Below are 20,832 nucleotides of genomic sequence, written 5' to 3'. Positions count from 1 at the left end.
CAGATATTCTAGTATGTGTATATTATTGATGGTTTACCAGAAATTCTAGTATGTGTATATTATTGATGATCTACTACATATTCTAGTATGGGTATGTTATTGGTGGTTTACTACGTATGCAATAAAATACGTAAGTTGGTGTTCTTTATAATTATATATATACATATATCAGTGCCTATCTGATTATAAGGGGGTGCACTTAACACGATACATCGTGTTAAAAGAAGGGACTTCTAACACTTGATCTTAATTTCGGTATTATAAGTTATATATAACTAAAATAAATAGATAGAACTAAAACACTCCGTTAGATAGTTCGATATCAATAAGACAGTAGATTAGTCTCATATAATACTGAAATACACAATAAGTATAGTTTGATATTTTGTATTATATCAGTATCAACATCCTATCGATAAGATGTCATAACAGATTCTGAAATAATATAACTTGTTCATTTATTTGTTTTAGCGCAAAGCTACACAATGAGCTATTGACGCTTTGTCAACGAAGAGGAATCAAACACTCGATTTTAGCGTTGTAAGTCCGTAAACCTTCCGCTGACTCAGTGGGAGACTAACAAGAACTACTAAACCTCACATGGAAAATTCGATGTTTGCGTAAAATCACTTAAGATAACTATCAGAAGCTTATACATACAAGATAGACCTTAATATATGGCGACGCTGAGAATACGTCTACTATGATATTTCTAAGTCGCGTTCTTATTATGATTTTCCCAAGTTCTGTCCGTGTTTCGTGAACTGTCTCCTTTCCTTGTCTGTGTTTCATGAACTGTCTCCTTTCCTTGTCTGTGTTTCCTAAACTGTCTCCTTTCCTGTCTGTGTTTCATGAATTATTTCCTTTCCCTGTCTGTGTTTCATGAACTGTCTACTTTCCCTGTCTGTGTTTCATGAACTGTCTCCTTTCCTGTCTGTGTTTCATGAATTATTTCCTTTCCCTGTCTGTGTTTCATGAACTGTCTTCTTTCCCTGTCTGTGTTTCATGAATTATTTCCTTTCCCTGTTTGTATTTCATGAACTGTCTCCTTTTCTGTCTGTATTTCATGAATTATTTCCTTTCCCTGTCTGTGTTTCATGAACTGTTTCCTTTCCTTTCCTTGTCTATGTTTCATGAATTATTTCCTTTCCCTGTCTGTGTTTCATGAACTGTCTCCTTTCCCTGTCTGTGTTTCATGAATTATTTCCTTTCCCTGTAGGTGTTTCATGAACTGTATCTTTCGGAATCTTAGCAAACCCAACCAGGTCAATTCGACAAATTGCGTGCGAAGCAGGAACAAGGTAAAAGCGTGATTCAGATACTGAAACAGCGTAACCTCCATCCTTAAAAGTTAAACTTTTCCTAGAAGTTTATAGAAGATTACTCATGCCAACATGTGGAGTTTTGTGAATAGTTAAAGTTATGCAAATATAATCGCCAACATTACGGTACTGGTCCTAAGAAAATATACATTGGATAGCAGGAACCAGAGACCGGAGGGCAGACAAAATGATGGGCTGATGTAGCCCGTCATGATGACATGTTGTTGGTACATTTTTCATGGATTGGACACTGACTGGAAAAGGCTGCCTTGCTCTTTCGTAAGACATGTTAACCCGGAAATCATGCAAAGCATCCTAGAGAGCACGTTGTTTTAGTTGGGCATGCATCGCCGCACTACGCATAGGATGTCAGGCAACACTCCAAAGGTCGTTTTTCGCAAGAATAGGGTGTCCTAAGCCAGTGATATAGCCAGCTCTCCTGATCTTATGCCATTAGATGTATTTCTTTTGAATAAATCCCTCGGTATTTATCACACGTCCAAATAACCTGGAGGATTTGGGGCATAGAATCGTGATATCCTGCGAAACCATAAGATCGCAAATGCCACACAGCGATCAAAATGTTGTAGGCACATAACAAAAACAACAACAACAACATAGTACCGTTGTAGATTATTTGCCGGATGAAAACAGTTTTCACAGAGAGAAAAAAAATAAAATAAACTGGGTTAAAGAAAATTTATTTTAAACGCAAACTCTAGTATATATCGATGAAGGAATGGTATGGATTATTTTGTAACCTTTTATAATTAATTACATTCAATAGAAAAAGATTATCTAGAGGAATATAATATTAGTTGAAAACTGATACAGATGTTTTAAATTGTCAAATTATGACATCCCTAAGAAAATTTAACAAGAAATACTAATAGGAGATATAAAAAACGGTAGGGAGAATTTTAGAAATATTTTATTTAAGAAACAAGGCTTATAAATACAGAAAAAATAGAGTTATACTTTTCCATACTATACAGAACTGAGTTTAAAACATACTTACGTATTCGTGTCATTAAAGATATGAAGGGTTCATAAATGTCATAAATAACATAGTTTTTAAACATAAAAACTAAATATACATTTAACACTGTTCAAAAGTAAAACTGTACTTGACAATAACAGTACTGGTTTCCATATGAACAAACATAAAACACAAAAAACACCATCTACCTAAAACAGATAATAACTCTCATAAGCGATATTGGTGCGATTTTCTATTATTTTTGTTTTCATGACTGTTCTTTGGTGTTGGTGTTAACGCCAACTTATGATCAATGTTATGTTTCTATCATGTTTTGATGTTATGTTTCTATTCATATAGATGTATATGTGCATATCAATGAAAAATTGAAATAGTAACTAGTAAATCAATACATATAATAAACTTTACACTGTTTATGTGTTTCTAATGAAACATTATTTGCTTGAGTTATAACGTTTTATTATTCTTTGATTTTACAATACAGTTATAACGTGATGATTCTGGTTTTGGCTTATATTTTACCTATTACCTCAATGACATTCACCTATTTTCGAGTTGGTCAAGAACTGTGGGGCAGTCAAAGTATTGGTGAGTGTACAGCTGCACAAATAGAAGCCATCAAGTCAAAGAGAAAGGTATGGATATCGTAGGTTTATAAGTTCAACATTTCATTATAAATACACTAGTACAGATGGAAAAGAAAGGTAAGGATTCTAGACTAATATAAATAGGATTTCTTCACACACACACTGGTATAGATGGAAATTATCAAGTGACAGAGAAAAGACTGAGTACCTATGCATAAATTTATTTCCTTACAAACACACTAAAAAAAGAAGAAAACCACTAAATCAAAGATAAAGACGTGAAGACTTTAGAATCATATTCTGATGATTACCATGCACAAACACTGCCACGTATGGAAGATACGAGATTCCACGAGAAAAGTATAAATATCTTGGTTTTACGTGTGCGTTTATAAATATAAGTTTTAATTTACACAAAAAATAGATAATATGAGTGGAATCATTTTATTAATATAATATTAGTCTTGGTGACTCACATTATTATTATTATTGCCATCTTATTTGGTGTTTAATGATATTTAATTCAGAGATTTTTATGTTATACTTATACTTACAGAGGTTGAGTATATTATATTAAAACGATCTGGAGCCTCATCACGCTATTAAAGTCCGTGTCTCCAAGTCTATTCATGCTCTACCTGACAATCGTGAATCTCTACAATAGACTTGTTGTGTAAATTCTATTGCAAAGGCTCCTTCGTAAGGTTATAATGTTCAAAGCACACCAGTCCTCGCGCATGCTTTCTATACTCCATCACACAGAAATCTATAGGCACTGCATCCTGCTACCTTACCGATATGTCTTCGTATATAATAGCATGATTATCCATTTAATTCTCTAGCTGCTTGAGATATGCGACAGTTGAACATAAAAGTCAGGAAATAACTTGAGTGCTTATGTCTTCTTTTTTCCATACGAGGCACATGGACGACTTTCGACTCTTGCTTTTGTAGTTATGGGTTCTCATCTATTAAAAGATACCGCACATTACTTACCACAGCTGGGGTACGGTATCTACCAGGTATATTTCTGAATGGTTCCAGTACATCATGCTGGTCCATATTCTCTTATGTTCCGATGCCATAAAGTTCAACGACTAACCCCATCTTGAGAACTTTAAGTCCACGATCTGAATATATTAATATTTTACGTCAAATGAGCTATTACATATTCTTCCCAAAAGCGACCAATTTTCGGTGGTATCACACTACCTACATAACGCCAAACAATGTCAAAATGTAGTTCTGATATATTCCTTTCCTCTCGACTTTATATCGGACATGGTTGTCTTGTGCCTTGCTAAGTTGCATACTCAAAATCGTTTTAGCATTACGTACTCATCTCTCTGTGTATACGAACAGATATATTTTTTATAGACTGTTACCAATTCACATGACAATAGTTGAGCATTACCGTATGCCATGTTCTGTTCTCCATGTCATATTTTATTAATTTTTTAATATGTTTTTTTAAGATCGTGAAGATGATGATTGTTGTAGTGTTCATATTTGCTGTGTGCTGGCTTCCTTACCACACCTACTTCCTTCTGGCTCACCATCATAGAGAAATTACCAGCTACAAAAATATCCAACATATATACCTTGGAATATATTGGCTTGCTATGTCCAACTCAATGTACAACCCCATCATCTACTGTTGGATGAACAGCAGGTAAAGGATCAAAGCTCTGGCTTAAACGAATCTAAATATATTTATTTTAACAGATTAACAAGTTAAATCTCTAAAATGCATAGATGTGTATGACTAATTTTAGTATTTTATGTTGTTTCTAGACAAGAAATTTTATTTTCAGAAATATTTCATTCTTATAGTTAGATGGATCAATATATTTTTGACCGAGACTAAAAAAAATAATTTAGTCTAACTTTAAACTCTGTTTAAGACGATTTTCAGACTATTATTTTAATAAGTTTCTGAAGAAAAAAACTACCCACAGAAGGAACACGAAACATAGAAAATTCGTCTCATAGACATTCTACAATAGATAAACAGGCGTTTCTTCATTTTCATATCCTTTTATTCCCAATTTCAGGTTTTTGAAACATACAATTGTAAATATCATATCTGCTAAGACTCTGTATTATGCTATTTCATGTAACTTATCATTGTGTTTTGTTCAGATTGAAATATTTTGTCTATCTTGCGACCTTTGTCTGAAACCTCCTTAAACTACAACTATTAAAAGCAAAATTTAGTTAAAAGAATAGTTTCAAAATGGATAATATTATTGTATCGTTTTTTTATAAAACAATCACATTTTAAATTGAATAAAAAAGACTGTATTATATATAGTTTTCATTAAAGCAACTTTATTAAAGCTTTTACGTGAGCTAGTCTAAAAAAATGGCGCAAATGGTAACTAGTAGTCGACATAAGTAGTGTACTAATTAGATGGATACTTATAAAACTACATTACCATTTTCTGCCTTTCCATTAACCAGCAAATTGCAAGTTTTAGAAAATTGTATAATTAATTTGTTAGATCGTTATTTGCAATGCAGCTAAAAGTAGAAGATAAATTATATGTCAGGAAGCACAAAATGTGTAATAATGATTTCATGTAGTGCATTTAAATAATTATGAATACATATGTGGATATGTACATTTGCATATAGACGTGTTTTTTTCACCTTTAACTATATAAAGCTAATTATCTATAGTACAAAGTATAGTGTCCATGTTGGCTCAAAGATAAGTTTGAGGCTTTATAATGCTAAAATTTAGAGTTAGATCCCTGCGGTAGTCAAACACAGGTAGTCCATTGTACAGCTTTGTGTCAGTGAACAAACAAGGTGTGGTTTTTAAAGTGTACAGTGTTTATATTTTACTTGTGTTAAAACTACTGCAAATAAGGGGTTATTCCTCGTTGGTTGTGATGGGTAACAGATAGACAACAATTTTACTATCTAGAACAATTTGCTGGTTCTGCCTCACTGTCTGGTAATATTCTTTACTGAAGAAATGTTCTTGTTGTAATAAGTTTGTAAAATTAAACAAGGTGTGCTGCCAAATCCAATCCTGTCCAAACTACATCTTGTTCAAATCCTATCCTGTTGAGATCCTCTCCTCTCCATATCTTATCTTTTGACATAATAAATACGGGTTTAACGTCAACAAAACTAAACTTATATTTTCTAAAAAAACAACAACTTTGATTTTCAACAATAGTAAGGAAGCGTGTAATTTTTACTTCACTCCTTTTGTGAAATTTACCCAAATCGATAGATTAATGCATTTTAGTTTTGTAATTAATATCAGGAAAAACAGGGATAGAAGTTGGCACACGGTGGCGCCAAGTAGGATAGGATTTAGACGGAGAGTAAAATTTGGTTGCGCATCAATTTAAATACTTATTCCAAAGTATTGAATGAAATGTTTGATAACGATAGACGAAGGTAGTTTCGACTTTTAAAATAACGTGCATCAGCTTTAAGCTATTTTCGATATATACAAAAGTAATGACGGCTAGATTAAAGCGGCATGTCTGCGGACTTGCACCGATGGAAACTGGGTTTCGATACCCGCGGTGGGAAGAGCACATATAGCCCGTTGCGTGGCTTTGTGCTTAACTTCAAAACAAACAAACAGAACTCTAGAAAAATGTTACTAAAAATTTATCTGAGAATTAAAACAGTAATCATTATATGTCCACTTCTTTAAAAAAAAACGTGATTTGCTTACTAAAAATCATGTGTTTAGTAATTTGAAAACAAAAAAGACACTTGAGCAGAAACTCGATACATAATATGAAAATAAGAAGAGGGGCTAATCATTTGGGGTGATATACAGATATCGTTCAAACAACAAGATTAAAATGCAAGTTATACGGTGATTAATAACCTATCTATAATACGTTTCAGGGTACTATAGATACGGTACAACTTCATAGTAAAATTGATAATCCTACATCAATTAATGTTGTGTGTTTGTTTGTTCGCAAACTCTTCACACAGTGTTGGAGTTAACAAGACAAAACCTCTCGTGCGGCCTCGGGGGGTGTCCGTATCTACATGGCGTAGCCCTTTCAAGGGGGCTAAAACGCAAGGTCACCAAAGACTGATTGGGGGGGTCTAGGAGTAGGTTCGCAAGGTCACAACTTGAACCTGGCTCTGGATTTTGTGTTCATGCCCCCAAGGTAGCGGAAAAACTAGGCACATCTACTCAGTCAGGTGTCCTAAGGTTGTTTTTTTTAAATATGGACCCCCCCCCTTTATGAGTTTGATCGGCAGTGTGGAGCATCTGTAAATGATGAGGGGACTTTAAACTCCGTGGCAGAGGGTGGATATTTTATGTTAGTGATCTGAAACACCTTACTATGACTAACCTAAGCAAAGTAGACAATATTTCACTAGCTTAAACATTACACGATATATTCAGCTTGTATTTCACCGAAGTAACACTGTCACGAAAAAAATGCAATATTTACTTTTAACTAAGATATTTTCTTTGTGTATAAAATAAAGACGTTACTTATTTGAATACGTTGAATTAAGAAAAGTATATATTAACCCAAGGTTTTTAGTCGCAAACTGCAAGAGCCTCTAAGAATTTCAACTCCTATGTATCATCGATTTTATGAGCGCACCTTTAAAATATAAAATCCGTTATGACGTGAAAATTTATATAAAATTACACATTGAGCTGTAGCATTCAGATCTTTTGTCACAGGTCGTTTGTTTGGACATCTATTGACGTATTAAAAAGGGGATTTTCAGTAGCTTTAGTACAAAAATAGTGTGTAAAGCTAAGAAAACAATAGCTTCCATCTTATCTTTGTAAAGAGCATAACGTTAAATTAAAAGTTTTCAGAAAATTTCACTGAAATATTGGAGCGAAAAAAAAAGCTCTTATAACTCACGCTATCATTTTAACAATATAAGTATAATAATATGATCACTGTTAGGTGTCGCTCCACATATATGAAAATAACTTTTGTTTGTAGTTAAGCGCAAAACTACACATTGGGCTATCTGTGCTTTGCCCACCACGGGTATCAATACCCGGTTTATAGCGTTGAAAAATAACTTTTATCGTAAACTGTTTTCATTAACATCAAATTAACTTATATGAAACTGTTAAAACGTTGAATAGCCTTAATATTCCTTTAGATAAATTATTCATTTATTTTTAAAATATAGGTTTATACATTATTAAATAATAAAGTAAGATTCATAGAAATTTTAATACAGAATTATATTGTACACATAAATAATGAATCCTTATTAAGGAATAAATAACCTACTGGTATACATTTTGTAAATGGCTAAGTTATATATCATAAGCTATTAATAGAACTATAAAACACGTACATCTGTGGTCATAGAACTGCTATTTGATATATCATATTCTCCTAATTTGAGAATATCAGAAATTAATCCTTTGCTTGAGGATATCTAAAATAAAAGTTCACAAATTGTTTCTGTCCACAATAAAATCGAGAATGTATTCCCCGAGCAGCCAACACATATCTATAATGTCTCTGCATAGACGTAAAATACATCTCAGAAATTGATGTCAGACGTGTACTGTGGGATGAACTGGCCATTCAGTTCTCTGAATATACTCTCTGTAACGCACAACATTTAGAGCATCGTTCTTAATGACGTACAGATCAGTACGTTCTTCAGTAGGTGATTCTCTTTAGACTACACCATCAAAAAAGCCATCGTGCAATTTGCGTAGCTATCCCTGAACTTGAGGAGCTATGTACCAAAGACACGGAAGCAGAACATGATAGGTTGGGAAAGGACTTTTGATGGTGAGGGGCGCTTTCTGCTCTCATGTTTGTACTGATATTTACATTACTTGGAATGATGTTCAGACAAACTGTGAGTCATTATTGAGCAACGTTTCTACGAAAGTTTCCGTGAAGGAATAATTTGCGTTGATAAGGAATGTCAATTTTCAGTGGCATCACACCATCTACGTAACACCAAACTATGTCAAAGTGCAGGGATTAGCGTGGTACAGTGAATGCGCGCTTTGAACTCTTAGTCCGTTTGTTGCGAGTTCCAGACTTGCACGCAATATGCTGTTGTGTCCTTAAACAATACATTTTACCACAATTGTTCCAGCTGTTAGCTAGGTGTTTAACTGGCGATGGACTGGCAACTCATTTGGGGAAGTGGAGTCACCATATTCATTCGCTTATGCCTATAAAACTGGAGCTCAGCACCAGTTTCAAAGTGCTGTCTCGGCATAGGAGGGATTTGACCTTCAGTGATGTCAAAATGTACTTGTGACAAATGTCGTTCCATCGTGATTTTATATCGGCTGTGGTTGTCACACGACTTGCTGGTTTACATATTCGAAATTATGTTAATATAACTTACTCAATCCTCCGTAGATAGAGCTTCAAACTGGCTTTGACTAGGAAAGAGTAGAAAAGTGTGTGTGTGTGCAAGTAAATTTCAATCAACAGTCCAAACATGTCAGTATCTTAATATGTTTATTGCATTTTGTTTAATATTATTTATTAACTATCGCGTATATCTTTATAATATTATCTTTCTAAGAAACAGCTTAATTATCTTAGTCTTTTGAAAAAAAATTCTGTCATCTTAAGTCAAACTCTTCGTATTTTTTGGATTTCTAATAATTGTGAATTAACGATTAATGAACTTGTTGTTGTTTGAATGAATTTCAATATGGTTAGGAATTTTCTCATTAATAGAATAGAATAAAAGTCATTGAAGTACATGTTACGTGATATAAATGTTCAGTTTTACAAAGCAGCAGTCAGTATTTCTTTCTTACTTTGCTGCACTTCTCACCTAATCCTTTCGACATTCACAAGAACCACGTCGTCCATCACAGTGACGGGTCTTGTAGCCTAATACTGGGTTTCTGTAGAGATATGTTACTTTTGTAAGCAGTCAGACAGAACTACTGCCTTGTATCTAATTCATAGCACGTTGGGTGGGAATATGCATTATTGACTGATACTTTAGTGTCGCCTTTAATAGAATAGTAGAATTCTCGTGCTTCGATCAGTCTAGACGACTTGTATATCTTTCAAAAATATATTTCCTAAAATATAAACCATGTAAATGAAGATGTTACTAACCACAGTGAGCCAGACACATCTGAACTGCAAAAGTAAATTAACAACAAGTTTATAAAACTTTTTGAATTATGTTTCATTTGTGAGTTATTCAAAAACTCATTTTCATAATTTAACAAAAATAATTAAATGACATTAACTTTCAATCAGAGAAAACTACATACTTAGATCAAAAATAAAATGAAAACACCTTAGTACTGTGTATAGTTAATTAAATATACTCTTCTTTCTTTTGTCCTCATAAATATGGGAATGCATTGTTACATGAGTTACTAACCCTCGCTGTTAGCGACATTTTCGGCTATAAAGTACAAACTCGATGATATCTCACGAAGTTCAACCAGCGTATCAGTACTAAATATATATACTAAGCTAATGTTGCAAAAAATCTCTATAATAGAAAATTAAAAATATATAAATAAATTCAAAACTGTTAATGAAAGTAACAATAAAGAAAGAAACGAATAGGTCCACATAAATATTTGTTTGATTCGTGTGCTGTCACAGACTTAAGATGGAACTACATCTACACATCCTTTAAATCAAACATTTGATAAGATAAATGTGAAGTAAAAACGATACTTTCATAAACAAAAACTAGATAAAGTACTTCAAGAATAAAGTAAAATGCAAATACATTGATAAAGGTGTTGTCTCAATATTCGTAAAGTAAAATGCAAATACATTGATAAAGGTGTTGTCTCAATATTCGTAAAGTAAAATGCAAATACATTGATAAAGGTGTTGTCTCAATATTCGTAAAGTAAAATACAAATACATTGATAAAGGTATTGTCACAATGTTCATAAGTAAAATACAAATACATTGATAAAGGTGTTGTCACAATATTCGTAAAGTAAGGTGCAAATACATTGATAAAGGTGTTGTCACAATGTGCGTAAAGCTAGATGCAAATATATTTATAAAGGTGTTGTCACAATATTCGTAAAGTTAGATGTAAATTAAAAAAGAACTCGTGTAATAAATATAATTATAAAATGTGTTGAGACACTCATAGGGTAAAGTGCATAGGTACAACATCATATACGCACTGGCTGGCCACTTTAATAGGAGTTATACCTAATTATGGGTTGGACCACCTTTTTCCCAAATAACAGCCGGGATACCACAAGGTACTGGAATATGTCATGAGAGAGTTTTCCCCCCTTCATTAATTAATGTTGTAAACAATTTATGGAGCGAGGTAGACAGGGGATCGTGAAGACGATTTCGTCTTTTAAATTCATCCCACAGATGCTTATTTGTATTAAGATTCGGAAATTGTGTTGACCATGAGGGATTCCTAAGGTCTCCGTAATGTTTCTCAAACCATGCACGTACAAACTGGGCATGCTATATGAGAGCATTGTCATCTTGGTATTAGCCATCTCCATCAAGGTACGCATGAAGCACTGTTGGATACACTGATCAGAAATTATTCTCCAGTATCCTGTAGCATTCATTTTGCCTTCTCAATGGCCAGGAAAACATGTCCCTGACCATAATTCCACTACCAGAAGCATGAATAATTTGGACCACGAAAGAGGGGGCGAGTGATTCGTGTGGATTTCTCCAAATCTGTCCTTTTCCATCTCTGCAAAAAAATGGGGGTAAGACACGACTCGTCCAACCATAAGATTTTACTAGTCCTCATTAGATCCAGTCTTTGCACTCCTTACATCATTTGCATCATTTGCGGTATTTTTCCTTGTTGTTGTTAACGGAGTATAGTGATTTATGTAGTTATCTCCTTCGACCATAGGTTGCATTTTTTTTCTCAATATATGACTAAAGATGAATGTAAGGTGTCATGCAAGGAATGTGTCTGTCACTTGGTCTGTAGTATGATGATGGTTGTATTTTACCATCCTGTCTAACCGTCTGTCTTCTCATTCTATCACTACTTCTTTTTTTGGCCACAATTCCCATCGCAGCATAAATTTTATTCACATTTTACCATTGCGATAAACTTGAATGACTGATGTCTTTTAGCAGCCTACTAATCAAACTATCTTGTCCATTGTGGTAACTGCTAGACGTGTACCCACTATCATGCTTTCTTCGAACGCTGCAGTATCTTTGCCTTTACCATATTTGTTATACCGACTGCGCATGTACTTGTCCCAGTGCTGCAGGTATTACCTAACACATCATGTGATCAATCTGATTTACATCTGTAGCTCATGTCAAGCCCAAGTCTGAAAGGTTAGATAATTCCTAATAAACCAGTGTATTATACACATGCTAATTGAACTCGTGTAAGACGAAGTGTATTTTATCAAGTTTAAAATGTGACAACACTGAGATATTTCATTGTTAACGAAAGAGAACATATTTTTCAAAATACATGCGGAGCTTATGATTTGGGCACTAACATTTTTCGTTGTTCTTTACTACTAGGTATTCTTCTATTGTTAAACAATACTTATTTAAAAAACATTTGGACCTTATACTAATGGAGTTCTTCGATAAATACTAGCGTTAAATCTTTTAAGCCAGACTTCCAGACTGAACTTATATTAAGGACTTAAAATAAGTGTTTTATAATATGAAAAATTGCAAGTTCTTATAATACTACTTATATGATCTTTTCTTTTCTTGCGCTAACGGGACGGAAACCACTGAACCTCAGATTCACAGTCCGATACACAAACCGCTCGGCCGTATTCGGCCCCACTTGTCTTCATATATCCTGTTTGCAATATCCTAAAAGACGTTTATCTACTTATACAACCAGACTACGTTTTTGCCTCTTTGTTAGGGGAAGTTTTGCACTCTAATCAACTAGATGTTTTCTTAATATTGATACACTAATCGATGTTGATATACTTCTATCTTGGTCACTTCATATATTTCAAGCCCGGCATGGCCAGGTTGTTACGGCACTCGACTCGCAATCTGAGGGTCGCGGGTTCGAATCCCCGTCACACCAAACATGCGCGCAAAGCTATACGAGGGCTATCAGCGCTAGCTGTCCCTAATTTAGCAGTGTAAGACTAGAGGGAAGGCAGCTAGTCATCACCACCCATCGCCAACTCTTGGGCTACACTTTTACCAACGATTAGTGGGATTGACCGTCACATTATAACGCCCCCACGGCTGAAAGGGCGAGAAATTCAAAAACAAACAAACATATATTTCAAACATCGGCGTATTTCTCGCTTAAAAATTAATTTTGGAAAAGTTATCCATATGATGTTGAAATCACATCAAATTTTAAAGTTGTTTACCTTTTTTTGTTTTATCTCTACATAGTGGTAGAAATTTAAATTTTTATCATTTGGTTTTTATATTTTTATGTACAGGTTTCGTCAAGGGTTTAAGAAAGTATTCATGCTGTGTTTCTGCCGACTACCAGAAGATACTATGAAACTCTACGAACAGCGCCACCAAGCGGTTGCTCGCAACAGCTGCTCAGAACCATACGCCGATACCCGAGTTACTTTCAACGGAAATATTAATGTACCTTTGCACACCGTCACAGAGACGCTTAACGGTAGTGGAAATTCAAGCAGTTCTTTACTTCTGCCAAAATATGGACCCAAAGGACAAAAGCTTTCAAACGTTTAAGACGAAGATGTTGATCATTATAACCTGATATCTTAAGGTGTGTGACGAACAAGTAACATGGCGAAAGACATCTGGTGTACTTTAGTATTTTATGCGATTCCTGCAGCTCTCTAATTAGTTGGACTTTTATTATCTCTGTACTTAGTTAGTCGTTAAATGCTCTGTCATAGTTTAGTCGTTATGATAAGTGGATATTCTGATAAGACTCTATCCTTGGCATTGTTAATCCTATCCCAATAGATGCCAGAAAATTTTGTATGTGTTTCCTCGTAGAAAAAAAAATGCGCTAAAAGTTATAAAATGAATACGGGTGTCATCCGTTTAGAGTGTGAAAAATAAATGTATTTAAGTTTAAAAATGAATTTTACAGATACAAGCAATTATAAGTATTAATAGTTGTGTATATATGTTGTCAGAAGATCTAGCTTCATGACAGTCTTACAAAAGAAATTATATATATATATATATATGCATCATAATGATAATAATGCTTTTTTTCCCTAAAATAGTAACAAAAAAAACATGAATGTTTCGATTAAATAACCATATTGTGGGTTTTTGCAAGGTTTTTTTTCATTTGAGTTATGGTAATTTTTTGTGGCCCATTAGCTCTGAACTAGTAAGACAGTTGTGAGCAAAAATAGTATTTACAATACCATAGCATCAGGGGATTAAATAAAACAGGCATTTATGATAATTTAGTATACGATATGTAACAAGAAACGTGAATAAGAAAGTTATAAAAAATAACTGAAATGAAAAAAAAAATTGAAGGATCAATAATAGTGACGCAAAAAAACTTTATTCATTTTGGTAACAAATATTAAGTATTTGACAACCTAATATTAAAGTAATTGTTATAAAAAAATTCTAATGAAGGCGAGGGTGTGGCACATTACAGTATAAAAACACAGAACGAAGAAGTGTAATTTTACGTTAAAACGAAAGTGTTTAGGTACATAATACAATGGGCGATGTGGGCGTAGGCAATGAGAACGTTGAGAGTCGCATGTCTTACAAATTTAAAGCGAAGATAAATCTTTAGATATATCTTGCAACACTTAATCATGACAGTGATGCTATTTTATGAATATACTTATATAACCATACAGATATGCTTGTATTCTATTTAATATTCTAAATGTGCTTCAATTTGCAGTGGACACAATAAAAAAACTTAAGTTATCGAGAATATTAATCTCACCACTTTAGACAAACTCTACGTTTTCTTGATTAAAAAATTAGGTATGAATATTATTTAGGTATTTATTAATGGTAATCATATGTATTTATAAACAGCCTTCGCTTTCCGTTTATTATAAACGTTTAAAAAGAGGCGCCTAAATAATTATCACAATTCCAAATATTCTTGTTTCGTGATTTTAAAGCCTCATTAACAGCCTGAAAATGATTCTAAAGTAAATAAAATTATTTAAAATAAATCATTTCGGTAATGATAAAAAACACACACTACAGGAGTCCAAAATCCTCCTACAAAATTTTCAAAAAGTCCTGAAAATTACAGCTTTGAAAGATTTTCTGTTTTTTATTTCGGAAATCTCACAACAGAATAAATTACTTAGAATATAACACAAATCCAAAACAACTCAAGCTAACTAATAAAATTAAATAAATTGACTGATACAAGTAACTCGAAAAAATCCCTGCAGTACTGTATATGTGCAAGTGCATGAGTCTTTTCTGGAAATGTAAGATTTTTGAAAGACTTTTATTCACCTATAAACTTTTTTACGCGAAATCATAGTAATTTAACACTAAATGAATACTTCTAAACGTAAACTATGGATTTTCTCCTTGGAAGACCAATAAGACTTTTTTAAGCGAATAGCTTTTTTAATATGGATTAAGTTAGTTTGTTAAATATTTCTGAAAGTATTTATTAAAGTGTATGAATAGAGGTGTTAGGAAGAGGTGCTATAGTGTCCATGAGAGCGTTATCATCCACAAAACAATGATGTTGTTATTTGGTATTAAGCACAAAGCGCTATATGGGCTCTGCCCACCACGGGTATCGAAACCCGGTTTCTAGCAGTATAAGTCCGCAGACACTGGGGGCGCTAAACAATGAAGCAACAAGATGGGTTTGTTTGTTTGTAATTAAGCACAAAGCTACACAATGGGCTATCTGTGCTCTGCCCACCACGGGTATCGAAACCCGGATTCTAGCGTTGTAAGTCCGCTGACATACCGCTGTTCTACTGAGGGGCAACAAGATGGGAATTCAGAGTTAAGAGAGTTAGATTAACATTTTAAATTGGTGAAAAATAGATCTAGAAGTATAAGAAACACTTTCAAAAAGGTAAGATGATTTAAGTAAAATGTTTGAAAACTTTTAACTTTAGGGATATGTTACTAAGTAATTTTGAAAGCAACTTTTCGTTTGATGTAATACAGTTGAACAAGAAATTTGGATATTTTACTAAAACAAATTAGTTTATAATTTATTTTAGGACTCGCATACTCAGTAACACTCATCGACTTTTAATTCAGATACTTTTGCTCAGCTCTCTTAGTCAGCCCATTAAGATTTTGAGACCACTTGTACAAGAATAAATTTTCGTTTGAAACCAAAGCTAATCACCTAAGTTGTACTTAAAGCAATTAAAGGTTAATGTGAAATGCTTTATAAACGTAATATTCAAAGCCATTGAAACTGTTAGTGATGCTTTAATGCCTAAGCTGATAGAAGTTTAAAGTTTTTCAAGCTTAAGAAATCTGATATATAATCACGTTAAACTGCAGATATTTTTTTTAAACAATCTTTGCAGCCATCCCATTAAGGGTGTTAAATTAAAGGTTTGTAAAAGTAGCGTTTTCAGTCGTTCTTGGGCCGGGCGTGGCCTATTAAGTAGTTGGCCGGAATACGAGGGTCCATGGTTCTAGTCCCGTTGCCACAAATTCTTGCTACACACTTTGGGGTAACAGGTGCGTTATAAGAGGGACGGTCAAATCCCACTAATCGATTCCAGTAGCTAAAGAGTTAGCAGTGTGTACTGTAGGCTATCTGTCTGTCAGTTCAAACTCTGTGACGGCTAGCACAAAATCCTTTGTGTAGCTTTAAGAAAATATCCGAAGCAAGATCTATTCTTTATTTGCCTAAAGCCACTGTCCTGGGGAGAGGGGCTTTTCAATGTCTAAACTTATTAAGTCGGTTAGACCAATGATAATTAAACTAAAATGTTTATCATTACAGCTTTAACAATAGTAAACAGCGATCCTGCGATGATAATTTGTAATTCTAATTTCATAATGTCTGAAGAAAAAGTGATGAATTTGAATTAATGACTGAAACAATAAACGATTAGTCTTTTGCAAATAAGGAAATAAAATATAATATTAGTAAAAATGGAAAAGGGCATTAAAATAATATTGGAATTCGATTTTAAATTATTACCAAGTATGCCTTGGAAACAGAAAAGAAAAATTACAGTTATATGAAAAACTTGATTAAAATTTTACCAATAGATTACCAAAGTATATCGAGCTATAACTCAACTGTCTTTCAGTGTTACCCATTTTTATCCGAGTTTATAACATTACTGAGAAATGTAAGTAAACTTAAACAAATGCCAACGGATTTTAAATTTTTGGTTTATGAAGGAAGTTAATTTATTATTGACTCTTGGAGTTTTCTTTTGGCTTGTTGAAAATAAGTGTATGGCCACTTCCAATTAGTGTGATGAAATGCCTGCTAGGTCTATCATGAGTTTCTTTGAACGTTAAACTGCTACCGTTGGTTTTCAAATGTAGTGTTAAAAGACCCTATAATTCATTTTTGAATCTAAACAACAAACAACCACCTTAACTAGACGTTGAGAGGAAGCGATAGATGGTTGTAAGTTTAAAAATATATTGATATTTATATTAATCCTTATAAATATAAGCTCGACTCGCAATCTGAGGGTCGCGGGTTCGAATCCCCGTCACACCAAACATGCTTATCCTTTCAGTCGTGGGGGCGTTATAAACTGACGTCAATCCCACTATTCGTTGGTAAAAGAGTAGCCCATGAGTTGGCGGTGGGTGGTGATGATTAGCTGCCTTCCCTGCAAGCTTACCCTGCTAAATTAGGGACGGTTGTGCAGATAGCCCTCGTGTAGCTTTGGGCGAAATTCAAAACAAACAAACCTTATAAATATGTGAAACCTGATATTCTAGCTGCAGTTGTTTTAATATGAATAGAACGATGAGGGGCGAAAAGGAAATCTTTGTAGCGGATAATAGCTAGGAAGAGCGTTTTGCAACATGTTTTTATTTCTGAGAAGTTATTCCCTTTGGCACTCACTCAGTAATCTGAAGTTTCTGTTGGTGGCAGTTACATGTAAAACTAACAAGGAGTTCTTACGATTAAGTTTTTTCCAGTGGGTCAGCAGTAAGTTTACGGACTTACAATGCTAAAATCCGGGGTTCGATTCCCAGTGTTGAACAGAGTGAAGGTAGCATATCGTGTAGCTTTGTGCTAAAATAAACGTACCTAGATATTTTATCTTGATGTCTTGTAAGTGTAATTTATGATTATTATAAAATCACTAAGAAACCTCTTTCCACCAGTAAACACTTTTATAATTGTTTGCAACTTATTCCAGACGAAATAAAAACACAATTAAAAGTGTGTAGTGAAATTTTGTAAATATTACATATAATTTAACAGATATACTACACTTTCTCGAAAGAGATATTAACATAAAATACAACTCTATAGTTATTTAATGCATAAATCAAATTTCATTTTACCAGTTTTGTGACATACCAAGCGTTTTTATGTAAATTAATTCAAGCCATCTCTTTTCTCTGTGCGCGCGCGTATGTGTGAATAAGAGAGAGTATGCATGAAGGGTACTATAAGGTTTAAAATGTCTTTAGAATTTTAATTTTTTTTCGTGACATTAAGTTCACTTCATTTTATCGACCCACTTTTTAAAAATTAATTTGGTTTATAGTGACATTTTAGAACTTTTTGCTGGTTCTGATCTATTCTCACATCCTTTAAAATGTAAGATGTATGTGTGTGATTCACTGCTGTAATATTTATCTGTAAAATAACATCATTACATTTCATGGTGAATTTCTGTAGACCTCATGCTATATTCTTACACACATTTAAATTTGATCTCTAAAAGTAATATTTATAGTTCTAAATTAATTGTAGTTCTAAATTAAGTATACGAAAAATAATTCCATTAAATATCTCAGCTAAGGCGACATGGGGTGTTCTTTGATAATTCAATAGAAAAAAAACAACATTATACTCCTTTCAAATTATTTGTCATTTTGATGATTCGTTTAAGCCAGCAATCATGCTGAAACACAGCCTTAGCTCTGTGTACTAGTCCTGTTCCCTACTTTTTTATGCAGTACTTGGCATTTTTGTCTTTTTATTCTGCCTACCGAAGAATGTTTGCAGTGAGTAAAGTTACCATTGTTATGCCTTCGTTAATGTGATGTAATTTTTAGTGACGTAGGGTGTATATGAAATGACCTTTACTAAATTATAGTATATTGATATAAATACGCACTGAACCAGTTCTTAATTGAAAACTGGGGCCATTTTTCAAAGAGATCATTATTATTCCTCCACGATAAAGTTGTTTGAAATAAAATTTTTTCTCATCACATCAACACTTTAATGTTTATTACGTCCTTATATAGCCAGAAGACCGTGAATAATGTTTAGAAATGAATATTCACTATTCAGTGAAAACTTCTGGTGTGGTAGATTCTATGAATGTTACATTAAGGAATTGATAAAATATTACTTTATTAAGGGCATGCTTTAAAAAATACGCTGTAATCAGATACCGATAAAGTCTTAATGTCTTTCAGTAAAACGAATAAAAAAAGAAAGAGAGAGAGAGAGAGAAAAGTCTGAGTAAAGAAGAGCACGTCAAGATTCAAAAATAAGTGAATGTAAAGAGACATGGTGATTATTTGAATATTAGTGTTTCTTCACGCTCAGGAGTTTGATAGTAAAGCAAGTTGTAAAGATATTTCACGGCAGTGGAACGTGACATCACTATAGCAACAAAAAAACACACTTGAATCATGTTTGTGCAGTTATCTTATCCATTCTGAAGTAAGTACTATAATGAATGATTGCTTGTATGTTAAGTCTACTTAGCTAAGCACGTTTTATGTCAAGTGTTCAACTAGATCCTGTGACTATAGTTTCTGCTGCTGTTGGCTAACCAACAAAGGTACGATATCTTCTCACAATTTTAACATAAGTCACATTTTTCACTAACATGAGTAAATTTTAGTCCGGCACTTAATAATAGTTAATTAAAAATTAATAATCCGGTTATTTTCTAAAACAATAAGAAGAGCCATAGACAAATCTCTTTGATCAATACATCTGTTTGATATCTTGAGAACAGGAGGATTAACCATGTTTACGATCTAAGAGTTTTACTGTTTTTAAGTTGATATCCTGATAACAGGAGGATTAAACATGTTTACGATCTAAGAGCTTATTGTTTTTGAGTTGATATCTTGATAACAGGAGGGTTAAACATGTTTACGATCTAAGAGTTTACTGTGTTTGAGTTGATATCTTTATAGCAGGAGGTTAAACATGTTTACGATCTAAGAGTTTTGCTGTTTTCGAGTTGATATCTTGATAACAGGAGAGTTAAACATGTTTACGATCTAGGAGTTTGCTGTTTTTGAGTTGCTATCCTGATAATAGGAGGATTAAACATGTTTACGAACTAAGAGTTTTGCTGTTTTTGAGTGTGATTAACCTGTTTCTATGTAGTAGTAAAGATATTTCAATGTGATACTCAAAGCAACTATGAGTCGAGAGACAAAACTACTCTGTGTAATATACGTTAAACTTTACTTTGGTTTTGTAATGTACCAAGTATCAACAATTTGGAGACTGTTTAATGATATTAAACGTAGGTAACTCCAAACTTATAAAATATCTATGTATTTATCTTAATATTTTTACGTACTTGTAGATATGTAGAAGGCTTCAGTGATCAAATCGATATGCTTTTGTGTACGACCTTCTTAACAAAGTACATTATTATCAAGCGTCAACGTTTATAACACTCAAACTTATCCATGAACAATGTACAGAGAAAAACTTCCTTGTAATATATATATATATATGTACAAAATTAACATCATAGTTAACACAACCACATAAAACAGTGCTAATGTATCAAGCGTAACGTTATGCACATTTATATACTGAGTAAAGTTAAAAACGTAGATATTTATATATTGCATATAAACCTGTAACA

At 33.3% G+C, this 20,832-nt stretch overlaps 1 protein-coding gene across 3 annotated transcripts in view; it reads left to right on the top strand.

Annotated features, from left to right (window-relative positions):
• Window positions 1-20,832, top strand: part of LOC106460138 (tachykinin-like peptides receptor 99D) — a 97,319-nt gene that overhangs the window by 60,106 nt on the left and 16,381 nt on the right. For 2 of the 3 annotated variants that reach the window (XM_022386790.1, XM_013919819.2), the window contains 3 exons: window positions 2,807-2,957; window positions 4,385-4,581; window positions 13,300-14,349. In XM_022386790.1, coding sequence (XP_022242498.1) covers window positions 2,807-2,957; window positions 4,385-4,581; window positions 13,300-13,564 — 613 coding nt within the window. In that variant the 3' untranslated portion in view covers window positions 13,565-14,349. Of the gene's footprint in view, window positions 1-2,806; window positions 2,958-4,384; window positions 4,582-13,299; window positions 14,350-20,832 lie in introns of those variants that run through there. The other variant, XM_022386791.1, reaches the window with a different exon arrangement.

This window comes from Limulus polyphemus, unplaced genomic scaffold, assembly GCF_000517525.1.
Source record: "Limulus polyphemus unplaced genomic scaffold, Limulus_polyphemus-2.1.2 Scaffold717, whole genome shotgun sequence".
In the NCBI taxonomy this organism is placed as follows: Eukaryota; Metazoa; Arthropoda; class Merostomata; order Xiphosura; family Limulidae; genus Limulus; species Limulus polyphemus.
This window is presented reverse-complemented; position numbering and strand designations above follow the sequence as displayed.